The 14,525-nt window shown below is 34.4% G+C and overlaps 1 protein-coding gene across 1 annotated transcript; it reads left to right on the forward strand.

The window, feature by feature from the left end:
- Positions 1-2,550: 2,550 nt before the first annotated feature.
- LOC115987751 lies at positions 2,551-5,223 on the forward strand. The gene is made up of 7 exons (XM_031111350.1): positions 2,551-2,816; positions 3,035-3,121; positions 3,227-3,466; positions 3,572-3,736; positions 3,840-3,896; positions 3,984-4,130; positions 4,737-5,223. Exons 1-7 carry the CDS (start codon positions 2,631-2,633, stop codon positions 5,106-5,108), a joined length of 1,254 nt encoding a protein of 417 aa, XP_030967210.1. The 5' UTR covers positions 2,551-2,630; the 3' UTR covers positions 5,109-5,223.
- Positions 5,224-14,525: the final 9,302 nt, after the last annotated feature.

Below are 14,525 nucleotides of genomic sequence, written 5' to 3' on the forward strand. Positions count from 1 at the left end.
ATCAAATACCCAAAAACAAAAACTAATGAGAGGAAATGAACCCAAAAAAAAAAAAAAAAATGAAAAAAAAAAAAAAAATGAAGAACTCAGATAGTAGCTTCATCGACAGTGCTTTCAACAATCTTCGCTTGACCTCACAAGATCCATGCTCCTCCGTGACAAACGACAATCACCACGAGATCCATGCTCCTCCATAATGGTAAGGGTGGGTCGGTGAGTGAATGAGAGTGAGGGTAAGGATGAGATGTGAGTGAGAGTGAGAGTCAGTGAGGTGGTGAGGGACGAATGAGATGTGAGTGAGGGTGAAAGTGAGAGTCAGTGAAGGTGAGGTGAGACTTAAGATAGGTGGCTAAGTTGAGAGTTGAGAGAGAAATGAGTTTTAGGGTTAGGTTTATGACATATATATATATATATATATATATATAGGTAGGTAGGGTTTTTTGTAATTTTATATTTAGCTAACTGGGTCGGGTCGAGTTGGGTTCGGGTTGGGTTTTTTTTCAAAACCCAAACCTGACCCAGACCCACTTCAGGTTTTTTATTTATTTTTTTTTTTAAAAAAAAGCCCAGACCCGACCCTATTCTCTATCGAGCCAAGTAAAACCCACCCCATTAGGGTCGGGCCAGACAGGGTACCCACAGGTCGGGTAAAAATTGCTATCCCTATTCATGTATGATGACCTTTAAAATAAACCTTATATATGACTAGGGTTGTAAAAAGAGAAAACCTAATCATTCATGAGCCGAATTTCAAATCTGAAAATTTTGAAATTGTAGATCTTGATAGATCGAGTTTGTGACGAGCTTCTCCATTAATCTTCTATAGCAGCATCTGTCAAGCTTGTGTCAAGACTTAATGAAACAGTTTTTTCTTCTCTTGTTTTTTGGATCAGCCTTCATGTTTTTAATGATACCACTTGATATGTTTGAACAACATACTTCTTAATACATTAAACCTAACTTAAATCTACCCAATTACAAGTAAAGTGTGTTTTGTCAAAGGATTAGTTAATTACATAGAAATTATAACCCTAACAGTAGGAAGTAGTGAATCCTACATGTATATGGAGAAGTAGATTGTCATTAATGGTCGAAGGAAGGACATGGGGAACTATATATGTATATCCTAAAAATAAACATCACACCAGTTCACTATCTATGTTGTAACTTATAACGACAAGGTAGGAAATGGAACGGTTAGGCTAAAAAGAGATAGGGAGAGATAGTAGTGTGATGTGGCATAGAAGGCCAAAGGTTGAGGAACAAATGAATGGTACCAAATGCATCAATGATTCTATCCAATCAATATTTAATTATATTAAAAAAAGAGAGAAAATATAAAGAAAAGAGAGTAAAAAAAATGACATGGCCGTTGATATGGTTTAACTAGAGCGTAACAATAATAAATGCCACACTTTAGCTTTTAGATATATATAAATATAGATTTGTAACTTTTGTACGTACATAAAACAACATAAAAGTGGGACAAGAGATTCAAATGGATAATGCTAAGTTTTTTTTGCTACGTTATTAGTTATCAACAACAAATACACCCTTATTCAATACCAAAGTATCACATAAACATATTAATTGATTACTATCCACAAACATTAAAAATGATATTTTAATCTTGTTTTAAAAAAGTGGATAAAAAAAGAAAAAAAAAAAGAGAGAGTTCTAAAAAATGAAAGGTTGTTTTATGTAGAAGTGAAAGGTTGTTTTTTTTTTTGTTTTTTTTTTTTTTCCTTGTAGAAAAGAGAGAAATAGTTGATAAGAACAAATAAGTAGTTGCTTTTGTCTAAAAAATTCATGCAATTTGGTGCAGCCATTACTTCAAAGCCCAATTTTTATTATGTAGTATATGATTTGATATGATATTATATGGAGGAGGGGATGCGGCCAATTGATATTCCTTTGTGTGTTTGAAGTTCTATTAATTGTGTGAACTTTATCCATGCCATGTCATTATGGGTCAGTTTTTAATAAATTACTACAATTTAGGCGAAAACATTATTTTTCTTTTTTTAAATTTTTCTATAGATATAAAAGAGGTTATTGATGTTCATTTTTTGTTTAGCTAAATTTCATCACACTCCTGCTAATTTTGGTGATTGGAAAATCATAAATTGCACGGAAAAACATACAAACATGAATGGGGATAAATGAAATTTTTTGACAATAAAAAGAAAAGAAAAGAAAAAAAGTATTACACCACCAAATTTTTGGGACGACGCTACCCTAAAGTTAAACCATTACACATTTCTCATTTATCAAAGCTTCTCTAATTTTAAGGTTTTTTTTTTTTTTTTTTTTTTTTTTTTTTAAGAGAAACTTGAATCAACCAACTTCCCAAATTTTTAGCATTTGGAAAAGTTCAAATAGGATGAACAAAATGCTATTTAAGTAGTTTATTTCCCTCGAATTTTAACTAATCCTGCAAAATGACAACAAAACAAAAGTGAAAGACCAAAGTTAGGGTGATCCTTATTATAGAAGATTTTTGCGTGTATATATAGATAAATAGCATGTGGAATAGTTCAAAGAGGATGAACAAATGTAGATTTTAAGTATTGCAAAGGGGACAACCAAAGCTAGCTATTGCATCTCTGTACACCCCAGACCAGTTACTCATGGCGCTACCTTGTGGTAACAGGAGGAGGTGGTCAAGGGCAATAAAGATGACCTTGTGTGTGTGCTTTCTCATACCAATGGCAGCTGGAATTAGAAACACTAATACCAGCTTTGGTCAGAAACAAAAACTCGATGTTCAACAGCAGTTGAAATTCCTCAACAAGCCTGCTCTTAAATCCATCAAGGTTATTAATTGCTTCATATAACATGCTTCTTAATTTTATATATTCCCACATATTTTTCTCTTCTTAGTTCTATCCTTTTTACATTACAATAATTGAATTTTTGCTAGTCCACTACCTTTATGATCTCAACATGCCCTATAGTAGTGTAATTTTATTATGAAATTGAGATGCCGGACTGATATCTATCTGTGTGTGATGAGAAAATGCATTTGATACAGAGTCCGGATGGAGATATAATTGATTGCATACATATCAACAAACAGCCAGCTTTTGATCATCCTTTTTTAAAAAATCATACAATTCAGGTGATTAGTTTAATATATTAACTAATTTCATTTGGTATCGCTTATAATTTGATATAACTATATATTGTATGCATGGTATGGTGTTGGCGTTGGCATATGTCATAGATGAGACCAAGTTTTCACCCAGAAGGGCTTTCATTTGATGAGAGCAAGGACGTCTCTTCAAAGTCCGAGTCCAAAATTACTCAGCTATGGCACTTGAATGGAAGGTGCCCAGAAGGAACCATACCCATCAAAAGAACTAAAGAAGAAGATTTATTAAGGGCAAGCTCTGTAGCAACTTATGGAAGGAAAAAACACCCTCAGTTTAACACTAAAGTCACCGTTAAAGGTGATGGCCGTGAGGTACAACTTAATTTTTAACCAATAATAGCTTGGAGCTCAATGATATCTACTAATGAAGAACTCAAGTTGAGACTTACAACCTTTCTTTTATGGTTGAGTTTCTAGCATGCATTAGTTTATGTGGAAGGAGGTAAGTATCGTGGAGCTAAGGCAACCATAAACGCATGGAAACCCCAAGTCCAGCAACTTGACGAGTTCAGCTCGTCTCAAATCTTGATCCTAGGTGATGTTTCTGGTGTAGGTATTAATGCCATTGAAGCTGGCTGGCAGGTATATGTCATACTTTTTTTCAACATCACTTTTTCTTTTAGGCACATGAGAAACATTAAATTACTAATAATTTTCATTTTTACAAAATAATTTTTTGAAACAGGTCAACTATGAACTATATGGAGATACCAACACTAGACTCTACATTTTTTGGACTAATGTATGTGTTTTTATATTTGATTTCCCCACCAGCACTTATTGTTTCTTTTTGTTGGTTTTTGAAAGGAGTCTTTTATCATGCCTGTAGACTAATGCAAATCAAGCCACCGGTTGCTACAATCTGTTGTGCTCTGGCTTTGTTCAAACCAACAACCGAATTGGGCTGGGTGGAACCATTGTGCCTCTTTCCGACTATGCTGGTTCCCAATATGAACTCAAGTTCCTTGTCTGGAAGGTAGTACAATATTTCAATTTAATTATTTTATTAAATAATTCTGATTTTTGGATACACATATGATCATATCATATGTAACTTTTTTTTATCAAAAACATTCATCGTAAAAAATGTTACAGATATAGCTCAAGGCCCAAGCTAGCTAGACTATATTATATTCTTCTAGTTTTAGTTGTAACGCTGTATGTTTAAAATTCTTATTTCTCGGTTTATTTAATATATAACTTTTTAAATTTAATGTTTCAATTTTTTCTATACCTGATTTATTTTAACCTAACTTATTTTTTAAGACCGCTAATTTAAGTGTCCAATTGTTTTGCACACAAAAAAGTCAATTTGTTTTTTCTCTACCAATTGAAATATATGACATCAAAATATATAATGCATTTATAATAGGTTTTTATTCTCTTTTACATTCATTTTTTTTGTATTTATTTTTATGTTCTAAATATAGTTTTTTTTTTTTTTAATGTGTATTTTTTTGCATCAATTAGGCATATATGTGTGTAAAATGCACATAAACAAGTGAGAATATCTAGCTTTTATACCTTCATTTAGCATTCGAAATATTACAAACTGATTCACATGGCATGTACATTGAGGTAGGACCCAAAAGGAGGAGATTGGTGGCTGCAAGTTGGGGATAAATATCTATTGGGATATTGGCCAGCCTCCCTATTCTCGTCCCTGTTTGACAGCGCTTCGGAAATCCATTGGGGAGGAGAGGTGATAAACTCGCAGCAAGGTGGTGAGCACACCTCAACACAAATGGGAAGTGGTCATTTCCCTGATGAAGGGTACAGCAGGGCTAGTTTTTTCAAAAATTTCCAAATTGTTGATAGTTCAAACATTCTCAGGGTTCCCAAAAATAGTTCCACTTTGGTTGAGAAACCCAATTGCTATAATGTCATAAATTTGGGAAGTCTCTTTTATTATGGTGGACCCGGTAGATCTACCACGACCCCCAATTGTCTATGATCATTTCCTTCCTCTTCATGTCACACCAAATGTACCTACAAGCCATATGTGATATGAATCTCTTTGATTCATTAATGAAAATAAAGTTATTTTACGGAGTAGTAAAATTTCGAAATTGTGTAATTTACAGTGGAAGTTAAGATTACATGGTGTAGTGTATATACTCATGCTTTCCTCCATTCCAAACCAAGATTTCTCATCTTCTTCTCCATTCATTCTATCTTCCTTGGTGTGCTTTGAGACTGTTTGTCTCTTCTATTAAATAGTGCGTGTCTCTTCTATTAACTGTGGTGTATCAATGTTTGGAAATGTGATTATGTAAAGGCTGACCAGCACCAAAAAAAAAAAAAAAAAAAAAACAACAACGTAGTCCCAGAGCTAGTAAATTCGTGGTGAAAATGGCATCTTCGAACTAGATGGTGTCATTTAAATTTTTATGGATTATCAAAGAAAATTAAATTTTGATAATTGGAATATCTGAATAAAGGTGTTACTCAAATCCCAACATATACGGTAGATAGTGGTAACACCCAAAAGAATATTAAAGAACATCAGAATGTCCAAAGAAATTTGGGTTGAACCTGTTGATGTAGTCTATTTGTCCCGCATAAGGATTGTATGAAGAATAACCCCACGTAGCAAGCTTGGAGCATAAATATTCCTATAGTCTCTCACTTTTGTTTGGGAGCATAACATATGTGCATGTACCAGATCAACAAAGGTCCAAGAGTGCGCACACACGCACACGTGTGTAATTTATCCCTTTATTTAATGAAGATGAGAAGGTGAATGAAGTTCTAGAAGAGCTTCCTTGTCCACCTTTATCACTAGCATCTCTTATTCATGAAAGACTAAGAAAATTGTGAATTTTCAAGGATATCTGAGTCAGTGAAGAATATAGATGATCTCTATCTTTTTGTTCTTAATCTATTGTAAAGAGTGAACCAATAGGATTTATATAAGTTGTGCAAGATTTGAAATGGAAATAGTGTAAAAAAATTATAAAAGGTTACCAGAGGTTTATTAGATGTGAGTAGTGTTGTTAGTTGCAAGGTGTGGGCACAAGCGCCTGCAACAGGCCTCCTCTAAGATGAATGCAGAGTACACCTCCGCTGATTGGACTAGGTGGAGGGGTGAATAAATGGAGTCATCACCTAGATTAGGTCTATTAACCATATGCATAGTGCCCTTATGTGTTCAGAGTTTACGTATGGGGATGAGAATGTGTTAAGCACCTAACCCCACCCAACCTGTGCCTTGGCCTCCACTCATTGTGTTCCTTGTCCTAATTCCATCAAAGGGTAATAGGCTTTTCTATGCACACACAAATACTAAGCCTACCCTAATATGCATCTGGCACCCAACATGGCATCTCATTAATATCATGATTAAGGTAGCAATATACATCGACAAGCATCCTAACATTCATCTAAACATGCATACCATATTCATCATTCATCTCAACACATTCATGACACATATCCTAACATTCATATTTAATATAAGCACAATAAGCATTATGTGATAAAAACATCAACAAGACATTAAGTTATGAACAACATGAACCATCACATTCACACATTAAACATAGCATCACATCCATCATACACATCATGTTCATCATCTAAATCAAATGCATGTTCATATAATTCATGCATGACTAACCTCACTTACCTTACTGCATCATCATCATCTTAGCACCTATATATCAATGCATGTTCATGTGATTTATGCATGTTTATATTGTTCATCAAAGTACATAAACCCTAATTATTAATCAAACAAAATAAACAAATAAACATGTTATTTTATTGACCCTAAAGCTAAACATGTAATATCTAAACTACATAGAATATAAACATATGATAAAAGCAAAGAAAAATTGCAAAACAACAAAAATCCTAAAATCTGGGTTTCTGGGCACGAGTATATGTACACATACATGAAGCATACATACCCATACCTCGAGTATGTGTACTCATGCATGAAGCATGTGCATGCATGTTGGGATTTATGCCCTAAAATCTAATTTATTGGCATGTCATAAATAATTAAATTCTTTAATTATATGAGACTTTTTATAAATGAACTAATGGGACATTATCATAGTCCTTGTAATGCATTATATGTGATTTATGTGATTTACTCACAGAAGATATAAATTACAAGTTCCTTGTAAACTCAAAATATAGTTCGTAATCGATGATGAAATTAGGCGTTTCATCTGTAAAGACTATAACACATCAACTAAGATGGTTTGTCAGTGCTAGAATCGAGAAAGAGAAAATACTATATCTAATTCTTTGTCTAACAATTATTGTGACAATAAACTTTAAACAAAGAAGGAGAAGCTGTCAAAACTGTATTTTGTCCAGCCCCGATTCACGCGTTGAAATAAGGTCCAGAAAAACCATGATTTCCAAACCCAAAAAAGACCAGAAATACCATGATTTCCAAAGCCAAAAAAGACCAAAAACACCATGAATTTCAAAGCCAAAAAGGTGCAAAACCATGAATTTCAAAGCCAAAAAAAAAAAAAAAAGAAAAAAAAAAAAGACAAAAACAAAAACAAAAACAAATACAACATGTTTGAATGGTGAATCAAAAAGTCACAACATTTGAAAAACAAATTTCACAGAAAATCTGGCCAAAACCCTAATCAAGTATGATAAAAAAGTTGACTTTTTAATCCAAATGTTGGATCATATTGAATTTTGGATCATCTTGTAGGGCATATTTTCCCCATAGAAATGATAGTTTGCAGGCCAAAATTGGTATTAAAATGGATGAGATATCACAAAAATACCAAAACCCTAATAATGTCTTCATTGTATTTTTTAGGAAAACTGGCAGTTTTTTATCCAGCTTCGCACAATAAACTGTACCGATTGGCAAGAACTGGAATGAATGGGCTAGACCATCTTGAAGAGCAAGGTCTAAGCTAATTTTCACCAAAAGGACTCGACGATATCAGCTCTGAATTAAAAGATATGAATTCTCAAGGGAAGACGTTAAATACTTTTTAGCTTTGCATCTTCCAAGCACGATATCTCGACAACCGTAGCTTCAAATCAAAAAAGGCTAGAATCATATGAAACTAGACATACAAAGCTTTCTTTGTATATAAAACTCGAAGAAAACAGAGCTCGAAAAGGTCTCCAAACAGCTGCACAAAGATCGGCCTAGAAATCAAAAAAGACAAAAAATGCTGATAAGGCAGATGACGTGGCGGATAAGATGGAGCTAGCATTGGTGCACCTTCACTATTGTACCATGGTACACTAATGCTAGCCTCTCATTCCCTCATTTTTCCTATTAATACCCCCCTCCCCCCCTTTTTGGAAAAATAAGGTAGAAAAGTGAGGTAGAAAATTCATGTAGAAATTGGTGTAAAAAAAAAAAAAAAAAAGTGAGAAGCCAGGAAAAAAGAAAAAAAAACCCTAGGAAAAAAAAAATCTCACCCTCTCTTTTTAGGAAACCCCACACCAAAAGCTCCATCCTTCCTCCATTCTTGTAATCTTTTATGGGTAAGGATTTGGGGGTGGACTTAGTTCATTAATAACTAAACCATCCCACCTCTTTTGTATATTGTAATCATCTTTTCATATATAAAAAAAACAAATATTTCCTTTGCTTTGTTGTGTAAATAGTTGATTTATTAAGTTCTTTTATATTTTGTGTTTGTTTCTAATCCCTTTCTTTTAATGATTTCAATATTAATGTTGGATATTATATCTTTATTGTTTATCCTAGATGGGTTTTGGACCATCATCCTAAGCCATGAATGGGAAGTACCCTTAGGCTCTGCTTGGGAGTTCATAAGAGAAAGGAAAGGAAAGAAATGGAATGTATTTAAGTAAGGGAAATGAATGGAAAAGAATGGAATGGAATGAAATTAAGTAACCTTGATTGGATGTTTTAAAATAAACAAATGGAAAAGAATGAAAATGAATGAAATGTAAGTAATCTTGTTTGGGAGCAACATGGAGGGAATGGAATGGAATAATTTTATGACAATATTACTATTAGACCCCAATTTTAAAATAAAGAATTGAATATACAGAGGTATTTGGGGAGTTCTAGTAAAAAAATCATTAAATCAAATTTCATTCCCTCCTATTCCTCCCAATTTTTGGGAGAATGAAAATTTGAAATTTTAAGGAGAAGAATGAGTGTTTCCTCCTACCCATTTCATTCCCTCTTACTTAAACTTCCAAACAAGGGAATAGACTTTCCATTCCCTCCATTAAAACTTCCAAATAAGGGAAGGGAAGAATATTCTAAAATGATTCTTTTCATTCCTTTCCATTCCATTTCATTCCCTCCTCCCAAGTGGAGCCTTAGGGAGAAGAAATCCCATACCACCTAATTATCTAGGATTTTATTTACTTGCCTTTACATTCCTTGAAATCCTTTTTATTTTCTTGCAACATCCCCATTCCCCTTTACATCACTTGCAATTCCTTTTTACTTTCTTGCAACATCCCCACCCTCCTTTACATTCCTTGCAATTTGTGGGTGCATAGGAAAGTACGTCCCAGCCGAATGGATCGTGGCAGAGAAAAGTGGAGTTGCCATCTAGATTAAGTCTAGAAACCATATTGGGCCTTTTGGGCCAATCACTTACATACATGGGTCCACGTACCAAATTATGGGTCCAGAGATTGGGTATGGCTTGGGAAGGTGTTAGACACCCAAGACTGCGTGACTTGTGGGCTGTCCTCCATTATTTATTGCTAGGCCATATTTTATTAAAAAGTTTATTAAGAGAGCCCTAATCCTTAAGTTAAACATACATCATGCACTCAAGGAAAATAAAACACACAACATATTAAAGATCACAATATAAAAGGAAACAAATAAAACATAATCAAACAAAATAAATTAAACATGGCAAGTTGATAACTAAATAAAACAAACAAGGAAAGAATATCAAATATACTAAGAATGAGAAATAATTAAACTCAACATATTAACCTAAATGGAGTCAAATTGAATCAAATAACATGTTACAAAGTGACTAAAATAATATTAAAAAAACAAGATTTTGCCGTAATCTAGATTCGGGGTGGGTACGCATACTCAATCATGCGTATGCATCCTTTAGCACAAATTTGAAAAAATGACATTTTTACAAATTTCATCATTCAAAGATATTACAATAGAAATCAAACAAGTTAGAACCCTAAACACTTAAACTAACATGAAGCAAATAAAACAAACAACAATATAAACAAATAAACATGAAACAAAATCAACAAGTATACTAAACTAGCATAAAATAAACATGCATGTTAAACTTTTCATGAAACCAAAATAATGATACAAGAACAACTTAAAATAGATTATAAACAACCTAATATCATATTAAAACATATCAAACATAGTTAAGAACATCAAACAAATCAAATATAACAAAAATGGAGAAAGTATACCAAGAAAATCATGCGAATCATATTAAGCAAAGTGGGAAACCATAGAAAAGAGGCTCACCTTGCTTTAGAATCACAAATTTGAAGTTGTTTAACTAGCCCCTCGGTGCCTACAACACAAAGATTAGATGGAGAAGACAAAGATAATCAAAGAACACCACAATTGTTAGTAATCACAACTCAAGAATAAAAAGTTTTGAAAAAAGTTTTGAGAAATCAATTCTGGAAAATATTTTCTTCCTTAGAACTAACTAAATAGAGGTTTTTATTTGTAAAAACGTTCTATGTGTGAGTTTTGGAAAAGAGAATTAGAGTTTTAGAGAAGATAGAGGCCAAAAAATAACTCTCTCTAGTTAGGGTTTTGATTGGAGATATAAGATTATTATTTATAAGTTAAAATTAGGGGTTTGGGGGCATTTTAATGATCTTTGGACATTCTCAAGAATCTATGGGCCAGCCCCATCAAAGCATGATACTTTGGGCCCTTAAAATGAAGTTTTAAAACCCAGAAAATCGAACTGTCTTGTTGGCCCAACTTCAAATCAGTATAACTTACTCAATATAAGTCCAAATTAAGAAAATTTTGTGTTCAAATTGAAGCCCAAGATGTCTAATATCCAATGAAATAAACCTCACTCAAAATTGTTTTGTGGATCAAATATTATGGTCAAAGAAGTAAGCAAAGGTCATTTTTCAATATCGATTTCAAAGCGATTTGAGCACTTCTGAGTTATGATTACTTCCAAATTATTGTGACCTCTTTAATTACCCTTGGTTGACATATTTCAAGCTTATCATTGGGGCCGGGGGCCAAAATTTATTAATGGGTACAAAATGAGTTGTCTACAGATGCCCCCTTTAAACTTTGCTTGCACTGTAGATGCCCCCTTTTAATACAAAACCAATGGTTGGTGACAACTCCTAAAATAAAAGTAAGAAAAAGGGGCACACACTCACACACCCCACTCTAGATACACAATCACACGAGTCACGTTGCTAAGAACCCAATGTTCAACAAACGATGATATCCCTCCTTAAAGCAATAGAAAAAGGGGTTCAATGGACAAAATTAGGTGTCCACAATTGCATACTCTCTTTGTTCACATGCTTCCTTCGATTGCATGTTTGCTTTCTTTCTTTGCTTGTTTCTATACTTGTCTGTTGGCTTCCTTTTTTATTTATTTCATGAGTTTGATGGAGCATGCACATAACTTCCAAGAAGCAAGCAAAAAGGGCGTTGATCGTTATATTATGGAGTTTATCCCCTCTGTGAGGTCCCTTCTTTCCAAGCCTTTCCTTTAGAATCATGTCTAGTCACTTTCCTAGATTACGGTTCTTTTCTTGCATCTTGCCTTGGACCGCACCTTCTGGGTTTGGATATGTCTACATTTACGCTCTGTATGTTGATAAATCTTGTGCATGCTATGTATGTTGTAAAAGTAGTCATGCATTTCAGATGATGGACATAACTAGTTAGGAAGGCAACCCCACCTTAATCATGGATGCTCTTAACTCTGGAGTGTGGGTATGCATTCAAGGCCTATGTTGTAGATGCATATTCGTGCTTCATTGTATGCATGACCTACCATTTATGTGATTGCCCCAATCCATGATAGTTAGTGACATTGATTTCTTCATGTATACAACATGCATCACGTGTTTGATACTTTGGTGAACCTTAGAATACCTTAGTCCGAGCATATTGATGCATATCATATACATAGCCATGAAAACCTATCGGTGTTCCATGACATACCTAATGCAAAACTCTGTCAAATTTTCACCGTGAAAATGTGGCATCTTCTTGCCATATTCCCATCGTGAAAGCTTGGTAAGGATAGCATTATCCTTGCCAAAATGCACTGACCTGAAATGTTGCAGGATTTCCATCACAAAAATAAGGCAAAGTGTACCAGATTTTCGTTGTGAAAATTTGGTAATAATTCCAATGTGCTAGCAAAGCATTACAAAAGGCTACACACCTTTCCCAACTTAAACCTTAAAGCCCATAATTAATGGCAACAACTTGTTTTTATCTACCATTGACCAAAAATTAAGAGTTTACCAAAACAAAGGATTGTCTCACGAAAGTTTTTGCTAGGTGCCTAATACCTTCCCTACACGTAACCAGACTTCTAAATCCAAGAATCAAGATTTTTTTTCTTATCATCCATTTAGATTAGGAAAAAACTAACTTTTTCATAGTCTAGGATTGGTAATAAAATCAACATAGAATTTGGTGATTGTAGACACCTCATTTTGTATCCCTTACAATTCAAGCCCCATTTGCCAACAACGACATCAGTCAGAGGCCCAAGGTTGATTTAGGGCCCAATCTTGTGAATCTTTAGCTTGAAGGATGTTTTGGTGAGTAGAAAAACTTGCAGAAACCCTAAGTATGCATACACATGTTTCATTCATGAGCACGCATATTGAAAACATACGTACGCATACCCCATGTATGCACACGCATTTAAAGGTCCAGATTTCTATAAGGAAAGTTTTTTTGATGTAGAATCATGTAAAGCAAGTCGAGATATTTTTTTATCTTGATGATTGCCACATATCTTTCCAAATCAAACCTCAAAACCCAAAGTTTTTAAGCCCTCAAAGCTAAAGCCAATAGCTTGATTTTATCTGCCAATGACCAAAACTTAAGAATTTATTAAAACAAAGGACTATCTTGTGACATGTGTCATGGGGTACCTAGCACTTTCTCCACGCATAACCGAACTTCTAAATCCATAAATCAAGATTTTCTTATATTCCTTTTAGATTAGGAAAAACCAACTTTTTCTTAACATAGGAATGGTAATAAAATCAAAGTAGGTGACCAATTACACCTAGAAAAACCCAAAAATCGGTGGCTACTCTTAAACCATAATTAAAATGGCTTACTATCAAAATTCACACCCAATGTGTACATTTTTAAGGGGACACTCGTGTCCCTCTTTGCTTTTACCATTCTCACATAGGTCATTGTTTCAGGGTGGTCATTACCCCAAGGTATCGACATCTACCATAGTTTTCGAGTTGTTCTTATACACAGAGAAGAGGAGTTCTTCTGGGTAGAGCCCATTGGTAAAAGCCGTCATGAGAACCTTATCATCTACCTCGTTGATTAGAAAGGTCTTCTTGTTGAATTGAGCCATAAATGACCTCAAGCTTTCATTATCATGCTATTTGATGTGTAGTAAGTTTGCAAAAAAATGCTTATGCTTCTACCCTCCAATGAAGTGGGTGATAATTAGGCCACTCAGCTCTTTGAAGGATGAGACGAAATTCAAAATGATCTTCCTAAACTAGATTCTAGCTAGCCCCTTCAAGGTAGTAAGGAAGGCTCAGTACATGAAGGACTTAAGATTAACAATTGAATCCATTAACCCATCATAGGTTTCCAATTGAGGCATTCTAAACTTGAGTAGCAAAATGCATGAAGTGATTTGCACTGTGAAGGGAGAGTTGGTGTGGTGGAATAGGTTGTCGAGATTGGTGGCTACTTGCCCTGACATGGCACTCATCATTAATTCTGTCTTATCCTTCATCGTTTGCATGTAATGTTCCATGAAAAGTTTGCCTCTCTAACTTGGATGAGCAATTGCTACCATCCCTCGTAGTGCGCTTCCTAGCAACATTTCTCTCCTCTTCTTTTTCTCTTTCATGTTGGTTGTTTGTTTAAGGGAGACAATTGTCACATTCAGCTTCATTCTAATTGTTTAACAGGCGTGTGTAGACACTGCATTTTATACCCCTTACAACTCGAGCCCCCGTTCTCCAATGATGCTCAAACTCTAAGGCCCAAGGCTAGTTTAGAGCCCAATCAAATATCGAATTGACTTGAGGAGTGCAAAAATGGAAAAAATAACATTTTAAATAAGCAAAAATCAATTTTTGGAAATGAAAGACCAAAGTGGCTCTCGACCCACATACGTGGACAGCAACCTGCATATGTGGATCGATTAGAAACCAGCCTAAGGTTGAGTTT

This window comes from Quercus lobata, chromosome 4 (genome assembly GCF_001633185.2).
Source record: "Quercus lobata isolate SW786 chromosome 4, ValleyOak3.0 Primary Assembly, whole genome shotgun sequence".
Classification (NCBI taxonomy): Eukaryota; Viridiplantae; Streptophyta; class Magnoliopsida; order Fagales; family Fagaceae; genus Quercus; species Quercus lobata.

Bases quoted from the DNA above. Each gene is read 5' to 3' on its own strand.
- LOC115987751 (XM_031111350.1), top strand. From the start codon at position 2,631: ATGGCGCTACCTTGTGGTAACAGGAGGAGGTGGTCAAGGGCAATAAAG. The intron at 2,817-3,034 runs GTTATTAATTGC...CATTTGATACAG, and splicing joins CTGCTCTTAAATCCATCAAG to AGTCCGGATGGAGATATAAT. The intron at 3,897-3,983 runs GTATGTGTTTTT...TCATGCCTGTAG, and splicing joins TCTACATTTTTTGGACTAAT to ACTAATGCAAATCAAGCCAC.